The 27,199-nt window shown below is 32.6% G+C and overlaps 1 protein-coding gene across 1 annotated transcript in view; it reads left to right on the top strand.

The window, feature by feature from the left end:
- Window positions 1–24,925, top strand: part of l(2)gl (LLGL domain-containing protein l(2)gl) — a 109,522-nt gene extending 84,597 nt beyond the window's left edge. Inside the window, exons 10-24 of the mRNA XM_085949726.1 lie at window positions 6,257–6,488; window positions 6,682–6,786; window positions 7,179–7,338; window positions 7,433–7,587; window positions 8,295–8,445; window positions 9,046–9,146; window positions 9,677–9,781; window positions 10,288–10,431; window positions 10,629–10,810; window positions 11,041–11,134; window positions 12,567–12,674; window positions 12,932–13,105; window positions 13,973–14,123; window positions 16,096–16,139; window positions 19,771–24,925. Coding sequence (XP_085805852.1) covers window positions 6,257–6,488; window positions 6,682–6,786; window positions 7,179–7,338; window positions 7,433–7,587; window positions 8,295–8,445; window positions 9,046–9,146; window positions 9,677–9,781; window positions 10,288–10,431; window positions 10,629–10,810; window positions 11,041–11,134; window positions 12,567–12,674; window positions 12,932–13,105; window positions 13,973–14,123; window positions 16,096–16,139; window positions 19,771–19,911 — 2,047 coding nt within the window. The 3' untranslated portion in view covers window positions 19,912–24,925. The remainder of the gene's footprint in view (window positions 1–6,256; window positions 6,489–6,681; window positions 6,787–7,178; window positions 7,339–7,432; window positions 7,588–8,294; window positions 8,446–9,045; window positions 9,147–9,676; window positions 9,782–10,287; window positions 10,432–10,628; window positions 10,811–11,040; window positions 11,135–12,566; window positions 12,675–12,931; window positions 13,106–13,972; window positions 14,124–16,095; window positions 16,140–19,770) is intronic.
- Window positions 24,926–27,199: the final 2,274 nt, after the last annotated feature.

Raw genomic sequence — 27,199 nt, 5'->3', positions numbered from 1 at the left:
GTAGGGTTATGTCGCGTTTTGGAATTTATAGATCAATACATATTGTGTAAAATTATACAAAGAATACGTGCGTATTTTTTTCTCGATTTTGACCAAATGTGGACTTATCGCTTTTTGGAATTAGACGCCTCATATATGTTCAATTTTGATGTAAGAAACAGTCATGCATATAAGGAGTGTTCATTAATTTATCCACCTCAGTAAGAAAATTAAAACAATTTATTTTTGAATGTAGACCCCTGACTGTTGAATCCATGTTATTCACGTGTCCTTCAACGATATCTCGAAATCCTTGCAAATATCTTCATAACATGTTGATTTCACGGGTCGTCTTTAATTTACTCTCTATTCTACTTAATCCGCTTGCTCCAAAATCCGCCTTTTATGTTATAAGGGGCATACATACTCATACTCCCCATAAACTACCAACATACGTTCATGGATATTCTTTTTATCACTGAACGGTACTCCAAATCAAACAATTTATTAGTAAACTCACACGAGGACCCGATTGCCACGTTGTTACTTTGAATGTCACAATCGCACAGAGCCGAAACTGTGTATGTATTGCCACAACACAAGTCCCAACACGCACAGACTAGTTTCTATCGTATCAGATAAATTAATGCACGTGATACTTACATATTTTTGGATTTAGCAGTAAATCTAGCTGGCAGAATACTCTTGCTGTGTTGTGTAATGGATATGCTGTAAATTAAAACATTGACAAGTTTTTCTGTTTCACTAGCTGAATTGGAATATTATACTGACGTATATTATGTTATTGACAATCTTACTACATACTAACTTTGTGTTGATGTTAACTAATGAATAATTATTAATATGTACTACCTTTGGATGTTCTTCATGAAAGCACTGAATTAAGACAAATTTTACAATCAATAATGCCTCTATTTTAAATGAACACAATTACATAGTAATATATTATATTTTCCCAGAAATTATTAGTATAAAATATTTACCTATTTTGAGACTGACCTAACCTAACCTAAAAAAATTGATTTATCACAAGCCCCATTACAGTTAGGCCGTGACTCGAAACTGTAAACTTCAATGGTAGTGCTGGTTATTGCTCATACTTTGAATGCAATATGATAAAGTGTTTGTAGAAAATGATGATTATTGCATATTGACATAAATGGTAATGATTTGAACGAAATATGCAATCGAAAATCTTTATTTATTGCGAACAGGTTACCACATTGCATTTGAAGATAATCAATGGCAAACGCTTCGATCACAGTTCAGTGTCAGCCTTGTTTTATCATAGAAAGTCTATATTATTAAACATACATTTATCTATCTCACTTTAAAAACTAACCCCACGTACCTTATTAAAACTGTCCACTTAGCACAAAGCTCACTATGCGTTTAAATTCTTGTTGACGTTGTGATTAATTGTTTTTTATTTTTAATATCTAGTTTTTTTTTTTATATTAAACTTTTACGATTTTATTTCACTCTCTCATAAGGACTTCAGTGAGTTTTGGCCTAAGGTGACTAGACTGTCAGGGAAATCTCGATTTTAATTTATTTGTCAATAATCTCAAACGGGCATGCTGATGATTCATTTAACCAAATTACAGTGTCGTACTGAAAGAGATTGGTTGAAATTTTAATGCGCTTTGATAGATAAAAACAATCATTGGCGGCCGGTGATTTACAAAATTCTTTTCATTGGGAGCGCACTGCAAAACTTATCGAGTAATAGAATAGTATCGATAAGCGTTTTTCATTGCCATTATTTTTTATTCAAGACTTCTTCATTGAAAATACATATTATCTTGGAACAGCCTCATAAACTATTATATACCTCTACTAGAAAAATCGTTTAAACTGTGATTTAAACTCAGATCTATCGCATACCGGGCGAGTGCTTTACCAATTAACCTACCAACTCAAGCACTGTATTGGAACCATTTAACCATGAAAATGCTCAGATGCAAATTCTTTCCGTAGACAGGGCTAACGGGATTATTGTTACGATTGCTATCGTCGACTGCTTACATCAAGCCTATTACATTGCTTTCTCTCATTCACAACTGTTCTGTCAATAAAAATTATAATACGTAAGATGGCGATGGGAATATGCAAACATCTCAGATGTGCATTTGTTATAAAATATCTTCATGGATATATCAGAATAAATTAACCATTAACGCAGGAATTAAACAGAGTGAATGTGATTATCGTTACGGTGCTATTCTCGAATGCACTTACACCAAGCATATTTTATTGCTTTTGCTTAGCGCCGCTCTGAGTATCTATTATTTTCTGTTAAAACTATCGGACCTCACACTAATGTGGTGTGTTTATACCTAGTACATGAGTTGGTAATTCAATATGTGAAACACCCGTTTGGCATGCGGTAATACGTCTTTGAACTCTATCTAGTCAGTCCAAGATTTTTCGAATAAGTATGATTCTGAGGCTGGTTTTTGCAAAGTATTTTCAATGAAGCATTTTTCTTCGATTTGAATCATTACACCCTTTTAGCTTTGAGTTTTGTAATTACATTAAAGTCTTGTTATGATAAATATAATATTTGAGACTTTCACGGTTTTTTGTTACCATAAGAGATTTTTGGGCTTCCACCGCGTGTTCCTCCTACTTTCCTCGATGTTTCGTGCTTGTTGCAGATGCCATTCTCAAGAGGTAATCGTCAACACATTACCTCTGCAACGAGCATGAAACGTCTAGGAAAGAAGGAGGAAGAACACACTGTGGAAGCTCAAAAATCTATTACAATTGTAATAAATAATTGATGTTAAATCACTTTTATTAACTTATGCATTTGTTTGTGATATTTTGGGCCTAATGAGAGATAAAATCGAGATTCCGCTGTAGCATTTATGTAACGTAACAATTATTGTTGTCCTCTGGATGTGAACTTAACCATATTTAATCCAATACTAATGCCTGTGTAATGCTTTTGGCTTGCTAAAGTGGGCTAAAGCGAATTGCTCTGAGGTATGTGCTAAACCTAACCTAGAAATACTCTTTTCCTTGTGCTTTCCGTCAAAAATGTAGATCAGAATATAGCCAATGTAACATGCAACATAATCTACGAAATGTCAATGTAAATTCAGATTACTCTCTTTTTACCGGTGATCGTAATGCATCTAGCGACAGAATACTAAAACTGCAATTTAATATATTTTAAATAATATGTATCAATAAAGGGAGGGTTTCATCTTATTATTACACATTCGTTTATCATTAAAATGTAGTTTATTGATTTCTCTCGAATACTATTGGAAGATTTTATAATAATATATAGTTTCAGTGTGGTCCCAATACCAATGTACTGTCCAACAAGATCTTCTTGGCTACGTGTTAAAACTGTGAACTAACAAGCTCCTCCCATTTTTAACCGCACTTCGATTGAAGCGACTTCCGGTTAGTGACGAGTTGTCCACGTATTAAAACTGTGAACTACTAAGACTCCTCCTATTTAGTCGACGACAGCGACCTGCTAGTGCCTAAATCTTCTTGTTGGACAGTAATACTGTAATTAATGTCAACACTGTGTAGTGGAGATAGAAAAGGAGCTAATTCATGTGGGAAAGAGACAGGTGATAAAACTACTTATTGAGTAGAGGGTGAGAAGTTTTAATGGATAAATCGCAAAGAGGAGCGCTGAATCTCATGAAAAGATCGGAATATAGACATTATATTATACTTAAATAAATTTTCTTCAGTTATATTGTGTCGCAAAGTAATTTTTCCGTAAATCATCTTTAATTGCATGTACCCATTGTTATTCTGTCACTGATATCCATTGCACACTATCTTTGCTTGAAGGACTTTTTATGTTGTTTATGCCAAATACCTAGATCCCTTCAAGTTAGTGAACCTTCTGTTTCACTGACTCAAGTTTATGTTACAATGGCTTAATCCTGATTGGACCATGTTATCCGTATACAGATCAAGCGGCATTTTAGTTATGAATGCCACCTCTTAGCAAAACCTTCAACTTAAATAAGAAAAATATAACCACATGAAAATATTCATCCATGTCGGTTTTGAGTTAAGACAAAAAGTATAAAACCATATTTTAATTATCTCGGTGTGGCAAAAATGTCGCTTGTTCTGTAAATTAGTATGATGCGACTTCTATATTGTGACCAACACGTCAGGTTGCTGTGCATCTAAAATGAAGATTATTTATCATCACGTTACGTGAGCTCATTCAACAAAATAAAAGCTGACAATTTACAAAAACATTGTGTCAATTACATGTCATTTGTAGCTCCCGTAGAAACCATTAAAATCAATGATACATGTACCAAGTAAAATGGAATTAACCAATTTTTAGCCGTGCCATAAGCTTATCATGAACCCTCGATTAAAATGTGTTTCTAGCTTACTTCTTGTTTAACGGAGATTAAATTTTCTGTATGTCAAAATGGATGTCTGATTCACTGTTATCTGGCTTATTTTTGTATTTTAAAAAAAGTCTGTAAAGCTTGCCATTTGAACACAGTGACTATTGGTTCTACGCAACTGTCACGTGTGACATGTGAAGCTACATATCGCTGTCGTTACCTGTCACCAGCAACGCATTTTTGATTGGAAATGTGTATTCAAACTCCTGTTTACAAGATGATTAAAACTGTGTAATTACAGCATTTTTCGATTATCTAATATTCCAGTTATATATTATTATGTACACCGTTCTGTTCTAAATAAATTTCTAGTTGCCGTGTTTGAATCAGCTATCTTCTCGAATTTTTTGAATTATTTTTCAATGCCCTTATAGCTGAATTCCATATAACAAGTGTTTGTTACACGGGAGTTAAGTGTATGTAGTGTGAAAGAACGGATTCAGGTAGCGGTGACATAGAGATGTACATGAATGGCCAAGGCGGAATATCAATTCCTCAGATGACAGTGATGAAGTGTCGGCCACAATATAGAAGTCACGTAGTAGACTAAATGTTGTATAATTTATGTTGTATGCTTTCTTCATCCTGTTTAAAAAATTGCTTACTTACATATAGTTATTTATATCTATTTAAATAATTTAATTATTGTGTAGAATGTAGATCATTTAATTTATTTGTCGTAGAACTAATGAAATTTTGTTGACACCTCAATTAAAATTCAGTAAATAAATTTCACATATGGAATTATGACGAGGCATGCAAGTAGATTATTGGACCCATACATTAATTAGGCATATCTTGCTGCGGCGAGTTTGACAACTGGATTAGAAATAACCGACCGCGGAACATTTTCTATATTTGACCAGATGCTTATTTCAGCCAAATCTGTTGCATGGACGCTGTGTGCGGCATTACATTAAGTTACATGTGTTTTGCGAATGCCAACGAAGGTCAAATGCGGAGAAATTCGTCGTGCAGCTGAGGCGAGTTCGTATGTGCGATCCAACTTGAAAGTACTAGAAAAATTAGGACTTGTCGCTTTCTGATGTTATAGTTTGTTAGAATATTTTACCATTAATGCTATCTTTGAATAAATTATTCTGCATGCAAAAATCACAAGTCATTATAGTGTCATATATGCACGCGACTTCAGCCAATCGATTCTCATTTTATTGTATTCTAGAAATGTAAAATGTGTTCTGACAAAAAGTCACCCAGATGTGTATTATGTTGTTACGACAATATAACCTGTTGCATAGAAATATAGTGATTGTTATTCAAATTACATCAAAAAGTCATTTTGACATTTTTCACACATCTGTACTTATTGTTGATTGTCGAATGAACTAAGCTATTTCATATTCGTAACGGAGATATAAGTTTACACAATAACTCCCAGAAATGTTTTGTCATATAAGACAATTTTTAAATATAATATGTAGAGTAGGTGACATATATACCCTACATATTATCTAATATTGCATGATGTATGCATTTTGACAACAAATATTTTATTTCTATTTAAAATTGACGGTAATTTTCAATGACATAACTGCTTGTATTTTAATTAAAACAATTGTAAATCGCACTGCATATTCCACACTTTATACTTTACTATATAATTAATTTCGACAAATACTGACTCTTATTACTTATATCATGGTTGATTTGTGCCAAGTATAGGTAAATCTTAATATAACATAAAAAGCTTTATTAAAAAATGGTCCATGATATTTTGTACAGTTAAGTGTAAGTTAAAGGTTAAAAACATATCATAAATGGAATTTTAACCTGATTAACACAGCTATGTATTTGATTGATTATCAATTCTTTACTAATCATTCCAGCGGTGAAGATATCGTGGACGACGGTGTAGACTCTCCGCAGAGTGGTGACGATGAGGAGGAGTGGCCTCCGTTCCGTAAGACTGGCGTATTCGACCCGTACAGCGACGACCCCCGTTTGGCGGTAAAAAAGATTGCGCTGTGTCCACTCTCTGGTACCCTCATCGTCGCGGGGACGGCCGGTCATGTTGTGACGGCTAATATTGGTATGGAGCAAGTCTCCAAGCCCGTAAAGGTAAATATAAAAGTGGTATTACATACTTATTTCTGCATTCAGAACATAATTGAACCGAGTTTAGCAACGACTAGCCATAAAAAAACTATTTCTTCAATATTTTTGGTCTTAGAAATAAATCCACATCAAAGTAAAATACTGTTGAACGTTCACTGCAATGTATTTTAATATGTTGGTTTGTTTTATTTTGCAGTCTGTCACAATGAACATTGTGTCGGATAGAGATGGTTTCGTATGGAAAGGACACGATCAGCTCAATCTGAGAGGCTGCGATATCGCTATGACACCAGGCTTCCAGGTAAAATTTGCATTTGACGTTTTTCTTTTTTGCTCTCATAATAGATTAACCATATTTTTTCATGCCACACTATAACCTAACCTAACTTAACATGTATGAAAAAGTCTACAATTTGCTATTTTATGATTTCTGTATATTTATTTGTTGAAGTCAGTTTTACAGCAATATATTCCTAATCTTCTGACTTTGATTCTAACAAAAAAAAAAACAATAACCTTATATTCGCAAATAGACAACTTTATAAGAGTGTTCAATTTTCTGGTTGGTTTTCAACGATGTTTGACCTCGTTTTATAGCTCATGTCCGCTCGTAACTGTTATTATATTTTATAGAAAACAAATATTGATTAGCTACAATGGTTATTGAAATATCTTTCTTATAATTTGTTACAGGTTTCAAGTGTATTGCAATTGGTGCCTCCGGCAGCGGTTACATGTTGCGCGTTACAAGCCGAGTGGGGACTGTTGGCCGCAGGGACGGCGCACGGATTGGCGCTCTACGATTATAGACGTCTCGCACCCGTTCTTATCAGATGCACGCTAAACCCCAACGGTTAGTTTATTATGCATATTAAATCATCTGTATACATGATCGTCCCATTAAAATTGGCTTTAATAAAATTTCTTATCGTTCTGTTATCTTGCAGACCTCACTGGCGCTGGAGACACTCCGATTTCTAGACGCAAGTCCTTTAAAAAATCCTTGCGGGAGTCTTTCCGGAGACTGAGGAAAGGAAGATCACAGAGAAGGCAGCCGCAATCGTCGCCCAGTCCTGTCGTTGAAAAAAAAACACCTGCACAGGTTTACAATTATTTTATTGCTTTAATTTGATCTTGCGAGTGATGGGTCAATGGGTTGAATGCGAAAAATCATTCCTGTTAAAAAAAAGTCTATTATGTATGTACTGTACAGTATATGTCTTGGAGAAAAAATGCGTGATTTTACTTTTATTATCATCCAATGAAGAGGATGTATGGTCATTTTATATTTTAAATGGCTACAAAAAAATATTAATAACAATATTTACAATGAAATTATTATTCATTGTCCTTTTCTTTCATGAAATCTTCATAAGTGAAACATTCGGGATACCATGCATGCAATATCTTCATGAATCCCTGTTTCTTGTCTGTCAATTTACTTCTTCCCAGGTCGTAACAAAATTCTATAGTTTTACCGAATACAACTTATTTGAAGAAGAGACAGACGAGGTTCAGGCTCACTTAGAGCTTATCGATAGTGCACAGACGTTGTATGTCCAGTTTTGTATGTTTTGAAATATCCAAATTGGTAGAAAATCGAATTCAAAATGGATATGGACTTATCATAATATATTCAAATGAGACAATAATATCTTCTCAAATACCCTATTTGAAAATAAAATATTTTTCCAGCGTAAAAGTATAATGCTAACAGACGTGTCTGTGCACTAAGCAATTGATATTCTTGGTGTTTTATGGAGAAAGTTTTTTTAAAGCAATCTAATTATGATCTCTTTTCTCAATCAGGCTGCCCCGAAAAAGACAACAGAGTCAGGAGATTCGTTCAGTCCACTCGAAGCAAAGCCGATTGAAAGACAGATTGAAGCCCGCCCTGTGGATGATTCCAATGGATCCATGGTCCGATGCCTCTACTTTGCAAGAAGTTTCCTTGTTAGTGGTGAGTTCAATGTATATTGTCGAACAAGAACTTATTGTCCACGTGTTTAAACTGTGAACTAAATATCCCCTCCAGTGCAGCTAATCCCACTCCCGATTTCAAATGAGGAACGCTCCCAAATTTATCATTTCATTTTATGCTCTTGTGGCGTAAATTCAATTTATGTAATTTGAAGCTTTTTATAATAAAAATATGTCTAAAACAATCAAGAGTGATGTAAGAATTATTATTAGTAAACTTTTGGCTTATTGCGAAGAAGAAAAAGAGTCGCATCTAAAAGGAAAGCCGATACATTATTTAAACAAGCGTTGCCGCCATGCCACGTCACTGAGAAGTCTTTTATATGCAACTACAGTGTCTGTTATCACCGATTTCTTGTTGTCGGACAATAGTTAGTATTTTCACACTGTCAAAGTGAAATTTTTCAGTCCAATTAACTTTTAAGTTCACTCGATATATCTTGTTTAACCTTTGTCATTCTGTGATGTCAAGTCATATCCATAAGTGCGTAAATATTTTGTATTTCAGCTAATGTGCACTTCACCCACTTCATATCACAAATTAAAACTTCTGCGTATTAATAGTTGCCTTTGTTTTCAGTTCAAAATACCATCCCAACCCTGTGGGCAGGCACCAATAACGGTACCGTGTACGTCTTCACCATCACAGTTCCACCTACCAACAGAAGAGCGGAAGATGAGGTTAGTTTAACGTTACTACAAGCTTCACCATGTAATGTTAAAATTTTATATTAATTATTTATATTATTGTAGAATGTAACATTCTTTTATTGAACATACATAATTTGAAAACGCTTCTGCGAAATATATAAGTAACCAGTAGAAAAAATCTTTTTGAAATAAATATGACACCCAGAAATTCGAACCTGTGCCCTCTGTGGATTCGCATCCATGTACTATGACTGTTAAGCTATACGTGTCCTATCTAAGTGCGTTGAAGTAGTAGTGGTTTTGATAATACTCTCTGTTATTAAATTACATTACAAAAGCTGATTACCAATAAGTAACGCAATTTAGAAAGCGTTTCAGAGAGGAGGCACTCATCCGCAAACTAGTCTCCTACTGTGTGACGGTAATGGGAAACTACACCTCAGTTTAAAGTGCGGGGAATTTCTCAAAACCAACGCCAATAGCTGAAGAAGATCCGAACTTCCGCCCGATTCTGCACGTTATAAAACACCTTGTCATAGTTATAATTATTCTGTTTTCAGGTCACCTGCAATCTGGCGAAAGAAATTCAATTGAAACACAGAGCCCCCGTAATAGGCATCACTGTCTTGGACGGATCATCAGTACCCCTGCCTGAACCATTAGAGGTTTGCTATTCATTTCTATTTCTCAAGAATAAAAATACACATGTAAAATATAATCAGTCGTGTCAACATCTAATTATACATTTTTCAAACATATTTTTGTATGATTTTGGGGCAATTTAGGAGTTATACACCATTACAGTTATTATGTGAAATTGCACATAGAATAAATGGACTTATTTTTTTTTAGATTTTGACCATAGCCTCAGATTATTGTTGAATTGATAAAAGTACACGCATTCATGTGGTGCTTTTAACTCATCACCTCAAAATACGGTTGGCAGACTTACTTTCGTACAATTAATGCTCTCTTTGCAAACATACAGTCTTATTTTTCTGTTTAGTATCAACATAGTTGCGGCAGTTGCCTCAGTTTTTATGTATTTTGATGGAAAATGATCACAAAAACAAGTTTGTCGATGTCTTATTCTAAACAAGTTGTATGAAGTCGCTATTAAGCATAAATGCTGGGAACAATAATTGTACAAGTTGATATTTGTTTTTGATAGGTTGAACGAGGAGTTTCGCCACTGCCTGACGCCACCCAACCGCACCGAGTGATCATCGCCTCCGAAGAACAATTCAAGATATTCTCACTGCCCTCGTTAAAACCATACTGCAAATATAAGCTGACAGCGCATGAAGGAGCCAGAGTAAGTGGAAATTTTATAAAAAAATGGTGTTCCAACTTTTTCATTTCACTGCACCCCTAGTGTATCAAGATTATTTCCATTATCGATCAGTGGGATGGTTAAGACTAAATATGTGAAATTAAAGCTGAAAATATGGTTACTAAGGATAATTATTAAATGTAATAAATGTAAACATTCATTGGTGATTTTATTTTAAGGTGCGACGAATGGCCTTTGCGAACTTCTCCTGTATGCCCAGCGAGCCGGTGTCAGGAAAGGGAGGTCTGCACACGGAGTGTTGCCTTCTCTGTCTCACAAACTTGGGCGACTGCCTCGTCCTCAGCGTGCCTGACCTTCGGAGACAACTGAACGCGGCTGCCGTTCGGAAAGAGGATATCAAGTTAGTCATTCCACTTAACACTGTAATCCGGCAAATATAACAATTAAATTTAGCGCGGAGCGAGCAATTTTTAATGAATTGTGTAAATATTAATGATGGTCAATCAGAAGACATAATTTTTTTTATGTCTAATACGCATTACATCACTCTGCATTTATTATTCTTGTTGCATGTTACGTTTTAAGAAATTTATTTTAATTTAGTAGAAAAATTTGTTGTTTATTTTTCAGCGGAATTTCAAGTTTGACGTTCTCGAAATACGGCGAAGCCCTTTATTTACATTCCTCTTCCGAATTGCAGCGCATCACTGTATCGGCCAATAAGGTAAACATTCTTTTACCAATTCTACTCTGTAGGATTGTTGTTCATTGTCCACCATATCCCACTATATAATCGTCAAGCCGTGACACGAAACTGTAAACTGCAATGGTAGTGCTATTAGTCATACTTCGAATGTAATATAGTAAACTGTTTGTAGAAAATGGTGATTGTTGCATATTGGAATAAATGGTATTAATTTGAACAAAATATGCAATGAAAATCTTCATATATTGTGAACAGGTCGCCGCATTGTATTTGAAGATAATCAATAACCAACACTAATATTAACGAACTCAATATAATCAGCTTTGATTGACTATTATCGAAAATACATGATTTAGAAAAAACCTCTGAAATATACGTATCGTCGTTGAGCTCTTTAAACCTTTAATGTGACAATTCTGTCAAAATGTTTTTTTTTTATCAAATATTTTCAGTTTGTTCATTTTTGACGGCATAGTTTCGTAAAATCCTCATTGTTCTATATACAGTAAAACCTCGTTAGTAAGAACACTGATAATTCGAAATTCGCCGTAATTCGAAATTTTCCCGAAGAAAAAGTCCCTTGAACATTATTTTCATATAAAACTGTACCTTTAATTCGAATTTCGTAATTCGTCGAAATGATTTCAGAGTCCCTGGCATACAAAAATATTCAATAAATATAATATAATAAATCGTAATAAAGTACACTATTTCATGAGCCAGTCATTGAAAATTGTGACAGACTTTTCTTAAAAAATCAAAAGAAGGTAATAAAAATAATCCTGACATTTTATGACCCAATTCGGTAGGCACATCTATGATCGGAAACGAAATTAATGAAAATCAAAAAAAAAAAAATTTTCAAAATTTTAATATTTCTCCCCCATACATTTCATAATTCGTAATTCGAATTTTTTTCGATTTTCGGTCCCATGGAATTCATATTAACGAGGTTTTACTGTACCACCAAAATTAAATATGACATATACCTGTTTACAGAAACTTCTGATTTAAGATGTCTCGTTTTAATAAAATACCTCTAATATACACAGTCATTACATTTGAGCCGTTGCAAACACTCAATGATGAAGAGCTTCTCCACTACCTGTTATTTAGATAAATCAAAACGTTCAGTCTTGCAAAAAAGTCTACCTTCATTTTTTAGTTCTTTGTCTCTCCTGTAGAATTTCAAATTTGTTACATTGGAAGTTTTAAACAGATCAATGAGGATACTTATATTTCTGAGGTTTTTCTAAATGACAATATGTGTAGCTATGACCTAGCGAAACCTTTCCCTTTAAGCTACCAATCCAACTGTCATTCATGTAAAGGATAATTGCTAATAACTATGTTTTCTGAAGTGTTTCAAATTCCATCAAGAATCATTTTGAACAGATCCGGTAACTCATACAGTGCTTATTTATTTATTGTACCGATGATATTTCTGCAGGTAACGCGTGCACGGTGTTATTTGACGCTGCCGATGTGGGCGCGGCTCATCGCAGCTCCTTCTAATCTGACTGTTGATGAAGCGCCAATGCTGAACGGAGAACACAAGGTCAGTGTCTAGTCACCTCTGTAAAAGACAGATGGCTTAAAGGTCTCATTAAAGTTTGACAATTCTCAAAACATTCTCAAACAGTATGTCATACATCCTTTATAACATGTAAAAACTTTTCTATGGCTACTATTAAAAGTTCTAAAAATTATATAAATCTTTGTAGTTATCAATCTCTGACTGTTTGGCATAACTTATTTTCAAAAATATAATACCAATAAGAAATCCAATTGCTTTATGTCTATCATTTGATTTAGGATGAGAATGGAGCCGCAGAGGAGAACCAGCACAACGTGACACTGTCATCGCAGAGCATCGGAGACATCACGGTGGATAGTGTCAAAGATCATCTCATCCAGGCGCTCAACAACAGGAGTGGAGCCAGCAGTCCGGAGAACCTCGCCGCACGACTGGGGACAATCAATCTACAGGTAATACGGCAGATATTATTCACATGTCAGTTCATCATTGGTTTCTTATAATCCGCTTTCTGGCAAAATGGATTTAATGATACGCAATGAAAGACGTTGAAGCCTAAATATATGAAAGTGAAGGTGAACAAAATTTACTAAGCTAATATTAAATTAGCTACAAGTTATTTCGCATTTTTTACTTATGTGTTGCAAAGTTCATACGCTTATCCCCTGCATCTGTATCTGTCCAAAGCTGCAAGCATTTTAGTTGCATATATTGCCAAGATAAAGATGGATGTCATTTTATTGTCACTTATTTCGGAAACAAAACATGTTAATTATATTACAAATGCAGTTACATATAATTGACTGTTAATGTAACCACGTCATTTAGAGACAAATATATCGAATCATCATTATTTTGGAATATTTAGATGAACAATCACAAAAATTTACAAATGACATACCTACACTAACACCACCTTTATACAAACACAGTTAATTGGAAATTCGCTGTAATTTGAAATATTTGCTAAAATTTATGTAACCTATTTATAGATATTTCCACTAATTCGATGAATAGATCATAATAATCACCACTGAAATTAACCATAATTTTTTTTCGATTTTCATCCCTGTCAATTTCAAATTAACAGGATTTTACTATACGTACATAATAATGACATGTCAAAACGACCCAAAGATGCTATATTTAATATTTTTTTTTTTGGCTACCAATTCCATCATAGTTAAAACATTGGAGAACACCATCTGTAATACAAAAAGTTCATAAGACTTCTCTCTAGTTGTAGTTCAAACTCTTATAATATTATGTTTAAAGGAAATTAAATTTCGTGTTTACACAAATTTTGTGTTCCATTTCAGTCCTCATCTGTCAACCAGAGTTCAGTGATAGTAAAAACAACGACACTCACGACCCTGAACAGTAATTCCAGCACCGGACAGCCTGCCGGCACGACGGAAGCCAACACCACCACAACATCGCACCACTCCAATTCTACCACCACTGACAATAGTGAGTATTGAACAAAAGCAAATCTGATTTCTCATTGAAATTATTTTCTATGTTATGTCAAGTCTATATATAGTACAGTAAACTTTGGTATGTAATACTTTAGGAATTTCAGAAGCACCAACTTAAAAATTAATTTTACAAACTGTAAAGAAAAATTTTATGACCCAAGATATGTCATGAATTTTTTTGTGGCTATTTAATTTAGTGAGTAAAAATACAATTTTATTTAATTCAATGAAAAATAATTTATTTGTAGGTTGTGGTGTATGTAATGGTTATTTGTTTGTTATAAATACACACATTTTTTAAATTATCAATCCAGTCACAATATAATTATTATTATTGTTAACACACCCCCCCCCACTCACTTGTCACTTAAGAATAAATTGTCACAATATAATATGCGTTACCGAACGTGCTTATTGTTTTTGTCCTAACTCAAAATGAACATGTAACATCTAATTTTGCACAAATTACGTAAGTAATATTTTATTGTATGATGACAACTTTATTATTAACAATCTCTACACGATAATTTATGCTGCAAAAGTCAACTATGAGAAGTAAAATAAAAAGTGTGTAGTATGTACGTTATCGTAATGTATTTGATTTGAAGTATTAGTGCACGCACGATGACTGTAAGGTTTATTGATCGAGCTGGCGTATACGTGGTAGACCTCCGGTTTTTTGAAGCAGAGTTCTTAATTGAATCAACAATTTTTTAACTGGTAATTTCGACTGCTGTTTCTGGCCCATCTACAGAATTATTCATCACAAACATTTTTGAAGATGCGTCAGAATCAGCTGTGAACCTCGCCAATTCGAAAATTGTAAAATAAATTATGTACTGCTTAAAACCATCTTGGGATTTATTTACATAGTTAAAAACTGTTTGTTTTAATTAGTTAAAAATTGCTACTTTTCAATGTTTGTAAATTAGATTGATATGAAGATTTTTTCCAAAAGTTTATTGTGATTCTGTACAGTACAATCTCTTTAATTTGAGCAAGTCTATTTATCTTAAAACTCTGGAATAATTTCTGAATGTTAGGTTAGGTTAAGTAAATTTTTTAAGATAGCATAAATCGAATCGCTTGGTCAGAGTTTGTGGCTGTGGGAATAGAATTCAAACCACTGTGAACGTATTAGGCATAGACCGAAATTTCAGCAAACCGACCATAATACTTGCCAGTGGCAAATACTCAGTACTCGACTGGCGAAAAAAATTTAAATTTGAGAATTTCTAAACATGAATAGTGCGAATTAATTTATTATTCAATCGATCTGTTTTGAAATTGCAGCATGGTAAAGTAGCGATACCTTTAAATACGATAAAATTATTGGGTCTGTAATCATAACTAATATTTGTATGAACAAAATATGTGGTTGATGCCACATTTTGTGAAAGAAGAACGTACCTGTGGATATGTATCAAAGGAGATTTAAGTATGCTAGGTCAAAGCAACTGGAGAGTCTAGAATGGAGGAGATAAGACCCGTCAAGGGTTCTAGTGCCACAAATGATGATGAAATTATAACACTTTAATCACTGTCCAAGTGTGTTATCGTTATATTCGTTTGTTTTAATCATTCACCTACGTCCAACAGGCAGTTGTTGCCACTAATACTAGCTGCAACAAATCTATTTAATAATTTTTAGCCCCAGTTTCTATCTGAGAAATTTAAAAAATGAAGAACACAAATTGACTCCTTAGGACCAAATAAACATATCTCATTTTCATCTACTTTACTGGAGACACCAAACACAAGTAAATTTACATTCCAATGTTATTCTATGTCCAGTACTAAATGTAACTCAAAATTCCTAAAAATTGAGATAGGTTTCTTTGGTGCTGAAGGGTCGAAATGATTCTGTTTATATTAAAGAGATTCTAGTGTATCTGTTTCCTGACGTTGTACATCATCAGGTATGCTTTCCGTGTTGTTGATCCTTGGCTTGTTTTTGTTTGTAGTCTTAGAGCATAGCAGAGAAGAGGGACAAATCACCCGCGTCGAGGTATAATCTTCATTTTATTTTTTTGTTTTTTTTTCCTTCTCAATTTGCCACACCCATTTTGAAGGATGTGCTGATTTTTGAATGCCTTAAAAACCATGGACATACAACATAATATATAACATGTAAAAAATTAGTACTAACGAACGAGGGTACTTGATGGAATTTGAATTCAGTTTTTTACTATTCCGTTTGAGCCTTTTTTGCGGCCCGGTTTTCGCCGAGTAGTACAAAACATTAATCAATTAGTATATAACGTATATTTTATTGTTAACACAAACACACAAAGGTCTAGACATCATTTGAGTCGCTTAGAATCATAACTCACATATTTCAAAAATCAAGTTTTGATATAATCGCTAAAAACCAACAGAGCACTATTTTTTGTATCTAGAAGAACAGTATTGAACTCCCTAGAATATTAATGAGTGAGAGAGTCGAATAACTTTTTTTTATATATATATACCTAATACTCCTAACGTTGCAGACATACAGCATACTATGAGAAATAGAGCTCCCCGATTGGTTAGGAAGGCGTTGGTGACAAAACTCTATTCTTTGAAATATACGACATATTACACCAACAATGAACTTTGTCAACGATTTTCACATGGTTTAAATTGACTTTTAATACTCAACTATTTTTCGGTATATAGATTAATTCATTTAGAATCACTTGGCATATTTAACTAAAAAATGACAAAATTGCAATATGTGAGTTATGATTCTAAGCGACTCATTTATATTCATACCTTACTGATTCCGATGTATAACAAGTCTATACAATATAGTGAACTAATTTAAAAACCCGGTAAACCACTTCCCAGGAATCTAGAGTGTCAACTGTCAGTTGGACAAGTGGTTAAGAACCAAAACTGTTGAAAATTTCCCCAAAAGGTAGTAAAAATCCTCACTGGATTGTAAAGGCAAGGGGGAAGAATAAGCAGGTATATAGAGCACTCTGATGTGGCGTAGTGGACAGTGTGTCTGCTTGTATACTGTGGATTCAAATCTGGACTTCGAAATATTCAAACATGCGCAAATAGATATGTATACAAAATAAATATGCTGTTGTTTTTCATTTGAAATATGTGTATCATTATTCAAGATGCAAATAAATCATTCACGATCGTGTGACGCATCTTGACATAATTCTCATAATTTATAATATATTATTTTAAAAATTTATGGCTACGGCCGTGTGGTGCAGTAGAACCATTGGTTTCGGAGTGTGGCGCAGGGCTATCGTACAAGTACCATAACATGTTCTAAATTATGGTAGAAAATAAATTTTAATACAAATAAAAACTTTTAAAAATTAAACAAGCTGAACCGTAAACTGGAAAAATTGTTATTTTTTCCGAAACGAAAACCGGAACCGAACCGGTATATATATTTTTTTTCTTTGAACCGGAATGAAAACTGAAACAAAAAAAAATAACGCTTCGAAGCCCTGATTCAAATTCTGTAGCTAGATTGAATTGGCGTATTGTCTTTCTAATATGTGCTGTAAAACATAGACCCATCGCATTGAGTAGCTGGCTAACAACCAATCCTCATTTGAAAAAAACCACTGAGACCCACTTATATCCATATTCCATTTGTGTAATTTCACACAATTTATAACAATCTATAACTTCCAAAACCCTTTTAATGAAATTGATTAACACAATCACTACTGACCTGTTAATCAATATTTAATTACCACATTTAATATCATGTTAATTATATCTAATGGCCAGGTAATGCAAACGTGCCAGTCGCGTTGTCAGCACTAAATGAGTTAATTAAACTGATAAATGTGTCATTACATAATTTTATTTTGCTTATATTTATTGTTATTACGGGTATATTGGCATAATATGATAATGGGTGTACTGGCATATGTAATATTAATATATGCCTCAATGTTGCATACTAATTTCAAAGTTTATATTGTACATCCATGGTTTGTCATTTTTACAATGAAAAAAAATTGTTGAATGTTTTCAATAATGGGAGAGGTGTTGTATTCTTTTTTTCTAACTGTTTTAAACTGTTAATGATTTTGTTTGTGTTTGAAATAATAAAATTACACAGTTTGACGAGACATTTTACTATTTCATTTATGTTTTTAAGACTTCTTCCGGAGACGAAGGTACGATATTATGTGAAATAAACTGAAGAATTATCGATTAAATACTTATTAAATTTTATACCACACTTGCTAATTCGGACGCTTCGAAAGATAGATTCGACCATAGGCATCCTGTGAAACCTAAATCTAGTTGCTTACCTTTGGTTCCCGCTCTTGCAACAATTCAAACCTTTCTAGTTTATCGTCGTATTTCCATTGATTAATCAAACATTGGATTATGTTTTAAATAACCACTATGGATATGTTTACCTTCAAGCAACAGAGACAAGCGTCTTTAAATTGAATTGATATTGGTAGTTAGTTGAATCTATCGTTTCGTAGATAACTACACAGAATAAGCATGAAATCTTTCACATAAACAATAATTAATCGTTTATATGTCATAATTTTATACAATTATTTATCACTATAACCCCCTAACACACAATATAATATTACATATTATAAGTATTTATATTTTTTATTCACGATAATGTGCACACCCTTTTTTGTCTGCCTGTTACCTTTGGTTTGGTTTCCTTTGTTAGTTCTGCGTTTCTATATTATTTGTGTTTTTTTTATATACATACATATTATCTTGTTTTACTTTTTAAGTTTTTATTAACACTACATTCAACTATACTTTCACACATTCACAAAACAACAAATTTTAATCGATGTAAATATTATTAAATCTTTGATTTATTCCTTAGGCTGTAAGTTTTTAAATAATCACACTCTTATTCCGTTTTCGGATTACAACAATCAAATTACGTACCACAGTTTTTTTTATAAATTTTCTATCTACAATCGCTTAATTTTCTTATCCATTTTTTTATTTTATTACTTTGATACATGATACCAATATGAATATCTCAGGTACATAGTTGTGAGGAAGTTTCGGTGTGATTAGAAATTGTATCTATAGCTTAATCGGTAAATCTCTCTTTTTTACATTATTTAAAATATAATATGCAACAAAAATCAAATTCTATTTGTAAAATAATTTTGATAGTATTGTTTCGTAAACCATGTATAGTTATTGTAAACAAAAAATCTTAATTTTATAAACAAAAAAACGCAATTTTGAAAAAGTGCAGAAACAGATTTAAAAAAAAATGTTGGACCCCGAGTGGGACTCGAATTATTTGAAGTACCTCAGGTAAAACGTAGATATGTATATGAAATAATTTGCATGATTCATAGACGTATCGATAGCTTAGAGACAAATCACTCTCCCGGAAAGTGAAAGATGTAAGAATGAGTCCATCGTGGTCCAACTTTCTATTTAAATTTTTTATAATATGTGTTTTTCTGAGGTTTTTCAAAATTGAATTTTTCTATAATAAAGAGTCTAACATTCTTAATCTTTATGTCTATTCAGTATTGAATAAAAAACATAATAACTTTTTAATACATTCATATAATTTCTTCAAGGTAAAGTATAATAATATGATGAACATGCTTTGCAGTAAACAATGAATGCGTGATTCTGATTGTCCTGAACTATTTCCGCAGACTAGCACAGTAACGGTACCTGCCGGTACAGACCCAAAGACCATCTTGGAGATGTTTGAGAGGAACCGCACCCCCCTCACGGCGCCGCTGGCACGAGACGACACCGAGACAGAGACTGTCACCATCACCGAAACACATTAACCGATGCGCCCCTCCCATATCAGCATTTAAACAATCAACATCCGTTTGGTTCAATCCAGATTGCAGAATATCAATTAATTGTAAACTTGGTTCATTGTGTCACATGCAATTTTTGACAATCCTGAATACCTCGTCCTAGAAACATGTCACGTTTATTGTTGTTTACATTAGAAAATTGTATACGTCCAGTACGTCCAGATTTTGTGAATCTGCGAGAGAACTGAAAAGTTTCTAAATTCTTCTATGACATGTTCTCTCCATGAGTGGGGTATATTATAATATAGCCTTGTAGCTGTGATGAAATTGTCCAGTGAATATTTTGACAAGGGAAAATGTATAGGAAATCGTTTTCGAAATCCCAATACATACACATTGTCTTTTTGAAGAATTGTATTGTGAATATATATCTATCATTTTAACGTTCATTGAATCTGAATTTCAAATTGGACACTACTAAAATTGTCAAATAATTGCATGTTATAACAGCCTATGTCCTTTTTATTTTATTCTATCATACAAAGAGTATTTCACTCTCTTAAATAATTATTATGTTCTATTTTTGAAATGCGCATTCACAATTTCTCTTTCAGTGTTACCAATTTAAATAATCTTAATTTTTACATGAAAAAAATAACGCAATCTGGATTGGTTCATTTGTATGCCTAAAAATAAAATTATAAATAGAACGCTACTCCATCGCCATAGTGCAAGCAAAAATGAAAATAGTACATTAATGGTTGCACGTAGTTTTCCAACACGGACTCTTCGCCTATGCCCTTATAAAAAGAAGTGATATTTTTGCATAGCATTTACGCGTTACAATAATTTACATAGTAATATTAAAAATAATGTGCGTTTGGTTTTTTTTAAATTCGGTTCTCAATTTTGACAATCGGTAATTTTGCATCTAATTGAAACAGTCACAGAATTTATTATTGAGTTTTGAATGTGTACAATAAAAAAAAAAAACATGTAAGAATATTGTCAGTTCGATACTATTGTGAAGCACTAAATATTATATCAATTATAAAATTCAAAATGGCGGCACTCTACAACTTTACTCATCGCTTAAAATGGCATTGACATTCACAATCTTCTACAGTCCCATTCAGACGGGAGCGTGGCATCTGTCATCTAATAAATCAGTCATCTTACAGATACAATTCATTCCTTCTCTTATACCAGTAACCTGCCAATAATGCATCCATTGATGACGTCAATAAGCTACCTTTTGGATGTGTAGCTACTCTAGTTTTATATCATGGTATATTTGTGAATTTGGAGCATCTTGAACATCTTCTTTCAAATAGCCATTTTAGTCAACTTAATCGTTTTGCATAACCATTTAGTACACTCAGATTTGAGACTTCAAATATCAGCTGTTAAAAGGTGGCCATTTTTAATTTTACTCCTGGTATAGCCTCTCAATAGTGTTGCCAAAAGTCAATATTGATTGTATTTTGAATAGCTTGTTCATAAAAACAGCTCTACAATATGTGTTCACGATTTCCTCTGTATTATTATTTACCATTAAATGAGATTCTCGTATTAATTGAATCGTCGGTATGCTTAAGTGAAGCGAGCGGTTCCCGTTGAACCGAAACATTTAAAAAACACCATACAATTTTAGTTAAGTGAGTCCGGCAGTCTTTGACTCGACTAATTTGATGGTAGCTTTTGTACGTTTTTTATAACATCCCCCGCCTTAATTATCCTGGTATGCTAATTTTTATAAGATTAATTAAATTATATGTCAGGCATTTTTATCATAACGATAACGATTATATTATTATATAAATAGTGTATACATTGTTTTAATAATTTTAAATGAATATTATATATATTTTAATTTTTAATTTACCCATGGCAGCCATTCATTTTGTTTCACAATAGTATTTATTATTGAAACAATGCTACTTATGTTCAAGCGTTTTTTGATTTTTTTTTTTTAGAGTAAGTAGTCTTAATTAAAAAGTATGTTTTTTTACACAAATTTTATTATTTTTAGATTTAGAATATAGACGATATCAACCATCCAACTAAAGTGATAAATAATTATATACATTTTGCTACTGCCTTTTATTTTATAACTATTATTACTAAATCACAATAAATAATTTTACGCCAATTCTTTTTTATATCTACAATTACAATTTAAAAAAAGTTAAAATAGTAGTCTTCACTTCAATAAATACTATTATGTAGTCTGTTTAGTGTTATAACCAATTATATTGCGCTTTCAAAATCACAAGGTTGTATGTAACATTTTTTTATTATTAATTTACCAGTGTTTATAGGTTTATATTATTAAGATTACTGTATCCCCGACACTTTTACATTATATAGAAAGTTAAGTAACATTATTTGAAAGTTATATATTATATCGTCATTCAATCTTATAAAATTCACAAATCCCATTTTGTTTAAAAATGAATACACTACTGTCCGACAAAAAGAAATCGGCGATAACAGGAAGTCGCTGTAGTCGCATATAAAAGACTTCTCAGTGACGTACCTGTTGTGAGACATGTTTAAATAATGTATCAATAAACCAAAAATTTACTAATAATAATTTTAACATCACTCCTGATCATTTAGACATATTTTTACTATAAAAAGTTTCAAATTACGTAAATTGATGAATCCGTACACCACGGGAGCAATGATAAATTTTGGGGCGTTCTTTATCACGTGGACAAGAAAAGAAGTTCTTGTTTGACTTTATACCCCGTTTACACGTGCATGGATTTACTGTTGACAGTAAGTATTATCGTGGCGATAACAAGGAAATGTATGGGTAAATATGTTGGCATGATTACATGCAAGTTTGGAAACTTCTGAATTTTCATGCGACAGTAGGATTTTTTCAATCTACACCTGCGCAGTAGAACTATAGTGGCGAACCTACCGGCAAAATACGAATTACGAATGAATTTTCAGGTTGACCGATTTTCACTACCTGTCATATAGTACGAAATAGTACCATAAAATGACAACATCAAGTCTCGCTCACTCTTAAAGAATGAATTGGAGAGACAGTCGACACTTTTACGTGTAAACAGTTATTTTCACAATAGTTTAAAATACGCACTATTGCTGCCGGTAAATCCATGCACTTGTACAGGCGCTATTAGTATTATCAAATGTGTGTTTCTTGCATCAAAAATCTCATAATAATTTGTGTCCTCACAAATGCCATTCATATAATGTGTTATTCCTTTTTCATTTTTTAATTTTCGGCCTAATTAACACAAAAATTAGACGTTTTATTCTGTTAGCTGAAAAATAATTTGTTGTTTTCTATTTGTGAGGCTTAGAAGACGGGACTGACGATGTCATGTATACTTTAGGAGTAGGATCATACTGTAGTTCTGAAAGTAACATACAACCTTGTATTAGCTTAAGCAGCCGTTTGGAATATAATTTTCTTGTATAAAAACAATATTTATCACAATCTTTTTTGTACTAAAAATCATGTTGTGTTTTATTTTTAATCATATTAATCTTCATTTTAATCATTGCATTATGTACATTCAATTAATAAGAAATCATTTTAATCAATGTTTATAATCATTTTGTGACATAATTTATCGTATTAATATTCCTGGTGTCTTCTTTTATACATATTGAATACAGTAACTATTGATTCTGCCGTAGATCATAGAGATATAAATAAATGTCATTCAAGTACCATTTAGCAGTTTCCCAAACTTAAAAAAAAATCTGTCTCAACTAATAAAATGTGTATTTCTGCAAATATTTATGTAACTGTGTAATAATTTTAAAAAAAACCAGCTCGGAAGTGAAATTATAAATCAGTAAAATTAAAAATAATAGCTTAATGAGAAAGATAAGGCTGGTGTTGTGCTTCCTACCTACCAATTTGTTTATATTAAGCTCTATAATATTTGTCTTATTGCCCGTGTGTTCTTGGAACCATTAATAGTTCCGGATACCTCCAGCACTCATTTGGGAAACTAAATTTTAGATTTTTCGAAAATATTCAATAATACATTGAACTTAACGAAAGTTCCGGTTGTCTTTTTATAGTCTGTCAGTTGATTTGATCTCGAAATAGAAAAAAAAAAAAATTTAGTTTACAGTCAATGTCGCCAGTTGGCAAATAATTATTATTATACCTGATCGCTCCGTATATTCTGCTAAATGTTGTGGAATTATGTTGTTATACTAAAACTTTGAAAAATGCAGCGTAATAAAATAAATTAAATTATCTTTAAATTCTGTTATATTATTGTGTTTTTGTTTCTTCAAAGGTGTAGAGCAATTTTCAAGTGGACGTATTGTACAAGCCGATAACTTTCTAATTTAAATCTACCGATTCATAATATCCCAATCTCATTAAAGGAAATTTAGCTTTTTATCATTCTCATAAGTTGTAGTTCTAATTTGTCTTGATAATATCACTTTAAATTAATTTCCTTGTGTTAAAATGAAAATCTAAATAATATATTTTTGTACGTACTACTTTTTTTTATCATTTTATTGGTTAAATTTACTTTTTCAATCACATTCCTTCTTAAAGCTACTATTATATTGATTCTTTCACATTTTATTATACAATATTATGTACAGTCACTATACTATTATCATAGGCTTTTTTTTACATAATATTATTATAAAATATATTCTTCATGCTTTTAATTTTTAATCATTTAGTAAAAGTATTACCATTATTGAATTATAATTGTATTTCTCCCGTGAATGGCAATTCTCTTAATAATGTTTCTGTTGTCATACTTTTGAATCAATACGAATTATCATGTTGTACCATTAAAATATTGGAAATAGTTTTTGAAAAGTTATCGTCCCCTCCCCCCGTAGGTAGGTATTTTTTATTGTTTGATATATTTATAAGCGAATTTTTATTGAAATGTAACACAATGTAAGTTTTTATCATGACATTGTTGAAAAAAAAAATGGAAGAAAACCACAATTATTATATTGTTTTTATATTAACATTGTCACAATAAAATAAAAGTCTATTTCTGACAAATTATTTCTTTCATTTATTTACCTGCCACTGACTACATCCAATATCCAATGTGTGTTACATTTGATGGGTTTTTTTCCATATATTATGTATGGTTAAAATCTAACAAGAAATACATACATATTTTACATATAATTTCGCACCAATGTATAAATAGATCAAAACTTCCAAACTCGTAGAGCACACGAAAAAAATAAAGACCAAAAACAAATTGTCAATATTCACACCAGTGTCGAATTCCCAGCTTTAAGGGGGGACATGCTCGTCGGTCAAAATTGAGTTTTTATTGTATTTTCAAACCATGATCCTGGACACTCCTTAAACGTTGTAGATAATCTATTTATATAATTTTGAAGCCTTATTATCCTTTATAGTTATTTTAAACATTTGATGACTGCATAAAGTATTTTTGTTACATAAAATAGTATTCTTTTAAACCTCTCGCTCTAATGTTTTAGAATATAGTCATATTTCGGTACATAACTGTGCAGTGGTGTTAAGATTTTTTACGTTTATTAATTTTTAAACGCATTTATGAAACCATTAGTATAATTTTTGTAAAATATTCACAATAAAAAATTATATTGATAATCTCTGTGATCCCAAATTTGACAAGAATTAGGCATTTTATTATTCAAAAAATCGGCAAGATTAACACATTTGAAGATAATTCTAAAGATACTTATTATAAGCTATGTCTTTGACTATTCAAGTGTGATAAACATCTTATGAATAATGATTGCTTTATAATAATTATTGACCTAAGAATAAGGTAGTGTTTTTTTGAAATACGCCATTTCTTTTGTCATTCCCTAGTGGTTAAGCTACAACATACGGCCGTAGCCATAAATTGACAAACTATAATTAAAGTAGGGAGTAAAATTATGTTAACGCGCGTGTTTACAGAGTGTGTGTTTTTCAGAACATTACACGGATGTCAAAGGCAAACTTTGACATGTTGTTGGGAATGGTAAAAAGAAAGATAGAAAAACAAAATACTCGTTTATTAAGGGAGGCGATACCGCCCGAAGTAAATTTGGCTATCACCCTTCGGTATTTGGCTGCCTATCGGTGATTCCTTCATGTCGCTTATGTATTTATTTAAAGTATCAAAGCAGTTTATTTCGATAATGCTTGCAGAGGTGCTAAAAAGCTATAGGTAGGTAGGTAATTGAATGTTAGAAAGATTACGTCAAGGTAATTGGTTTATTGATATCTATAAGTAGGTACCTACATAATACGACACATCAATACTACAACTAGATAATATATACAATACAACAGTGACTCGTATGCGAACCACGAGGGTTCATGTTTGCTGTCAGCCCCAGCTCCACTCTTTGTTTCCTTAGTCTTGTGGAACTCCTTAACCCCTGATATCGACATGCCAATTGACCCATATACAAACCACGAGGGTTCATGCATGTTGTCAGCCCAAGCGCCACTCTTCGTTTCCTTTGTTTTATGGTACTCCTTGGAAAAGTAGGATCTTAAGCTTTTTATTTTATTTTTAACCCTAAAACTGACATTCCAAACTTTCCTGCCAATAATATGTAGGTATCATTGCGCTTCAGTTTGTTCGTATAGTCTTTATGGTTATATCCCATAATGCGCAATGTGCCCTTACTCCTCAATACAATCCATTGTCATCATTTCAGTCGACATTTTGCAAAAAATCGTAATATTTCAATACTAACATGCATCCAATATGATCAAATAGACTCAAATAAATATATTTATTGGCAACGACAACTGACAACCAACTGCACGAACGACCCGAATCTTACCGAAAAAATACGAAGCTGCTGGGGTGTTGAACAGAAATCCAAGGCGGTCGGATCGCAGTGCGCTAGTACTTTCATCAAAAAATGGCGGCCATTTTCAAACCGATTTGAGGGCCGGCGACGCATGCCATGTGTTCAATTCGTGAGACGTATGGATAAGTCCCGAGTGTAAACTTGGCTAATGGTGTTTTTTTCCCCCTCTTTTGTATTTACTTCATAACCTGTTGGTTGTAATATAAAATAAGCTGATTTTGAAGCCAGAATCTGCAACTTTTGGTTGACATGTTTTTTTATAAAATCAATATTTTTGAAAATAATTAAATAACATCGATGTTTGATGCGTGTAAATGATGATTACAATCAATAATGTACAACCCGCAGCTCGCAGCTTTTAATGTTTATTTTTTTTATAGTTTTCCTCTAGTAAAATTTTAGACAATTGGGTTGTAAGCAACAAAATATGACTTAATAAAACAACATTTTTCTTATTTTT

Source organism: Rhyacophila brunnea, unplaced genomic scaffold, assembly GCF_057557595.1.
Source record: "Rhyacophila brunnea isolate RB1 unplaced genomic scaffold, BYU_Rbru_1.0 scaffold_22, whole genome shotgun sequence".
NCBI classification, from domain to species: domain Eukaryota; kingdom Metazoa; phylum Arthropoda; class Insecta; order Trichoptera; family Rhyacophilidae; genus Rhyacophila; species Rhyacophila brunnea.
The sequence above is the reverse complement of the archived record's forward strand: the minus strand, read 5'-3'. Positions and strand labels throughout refer to the sequence as shown.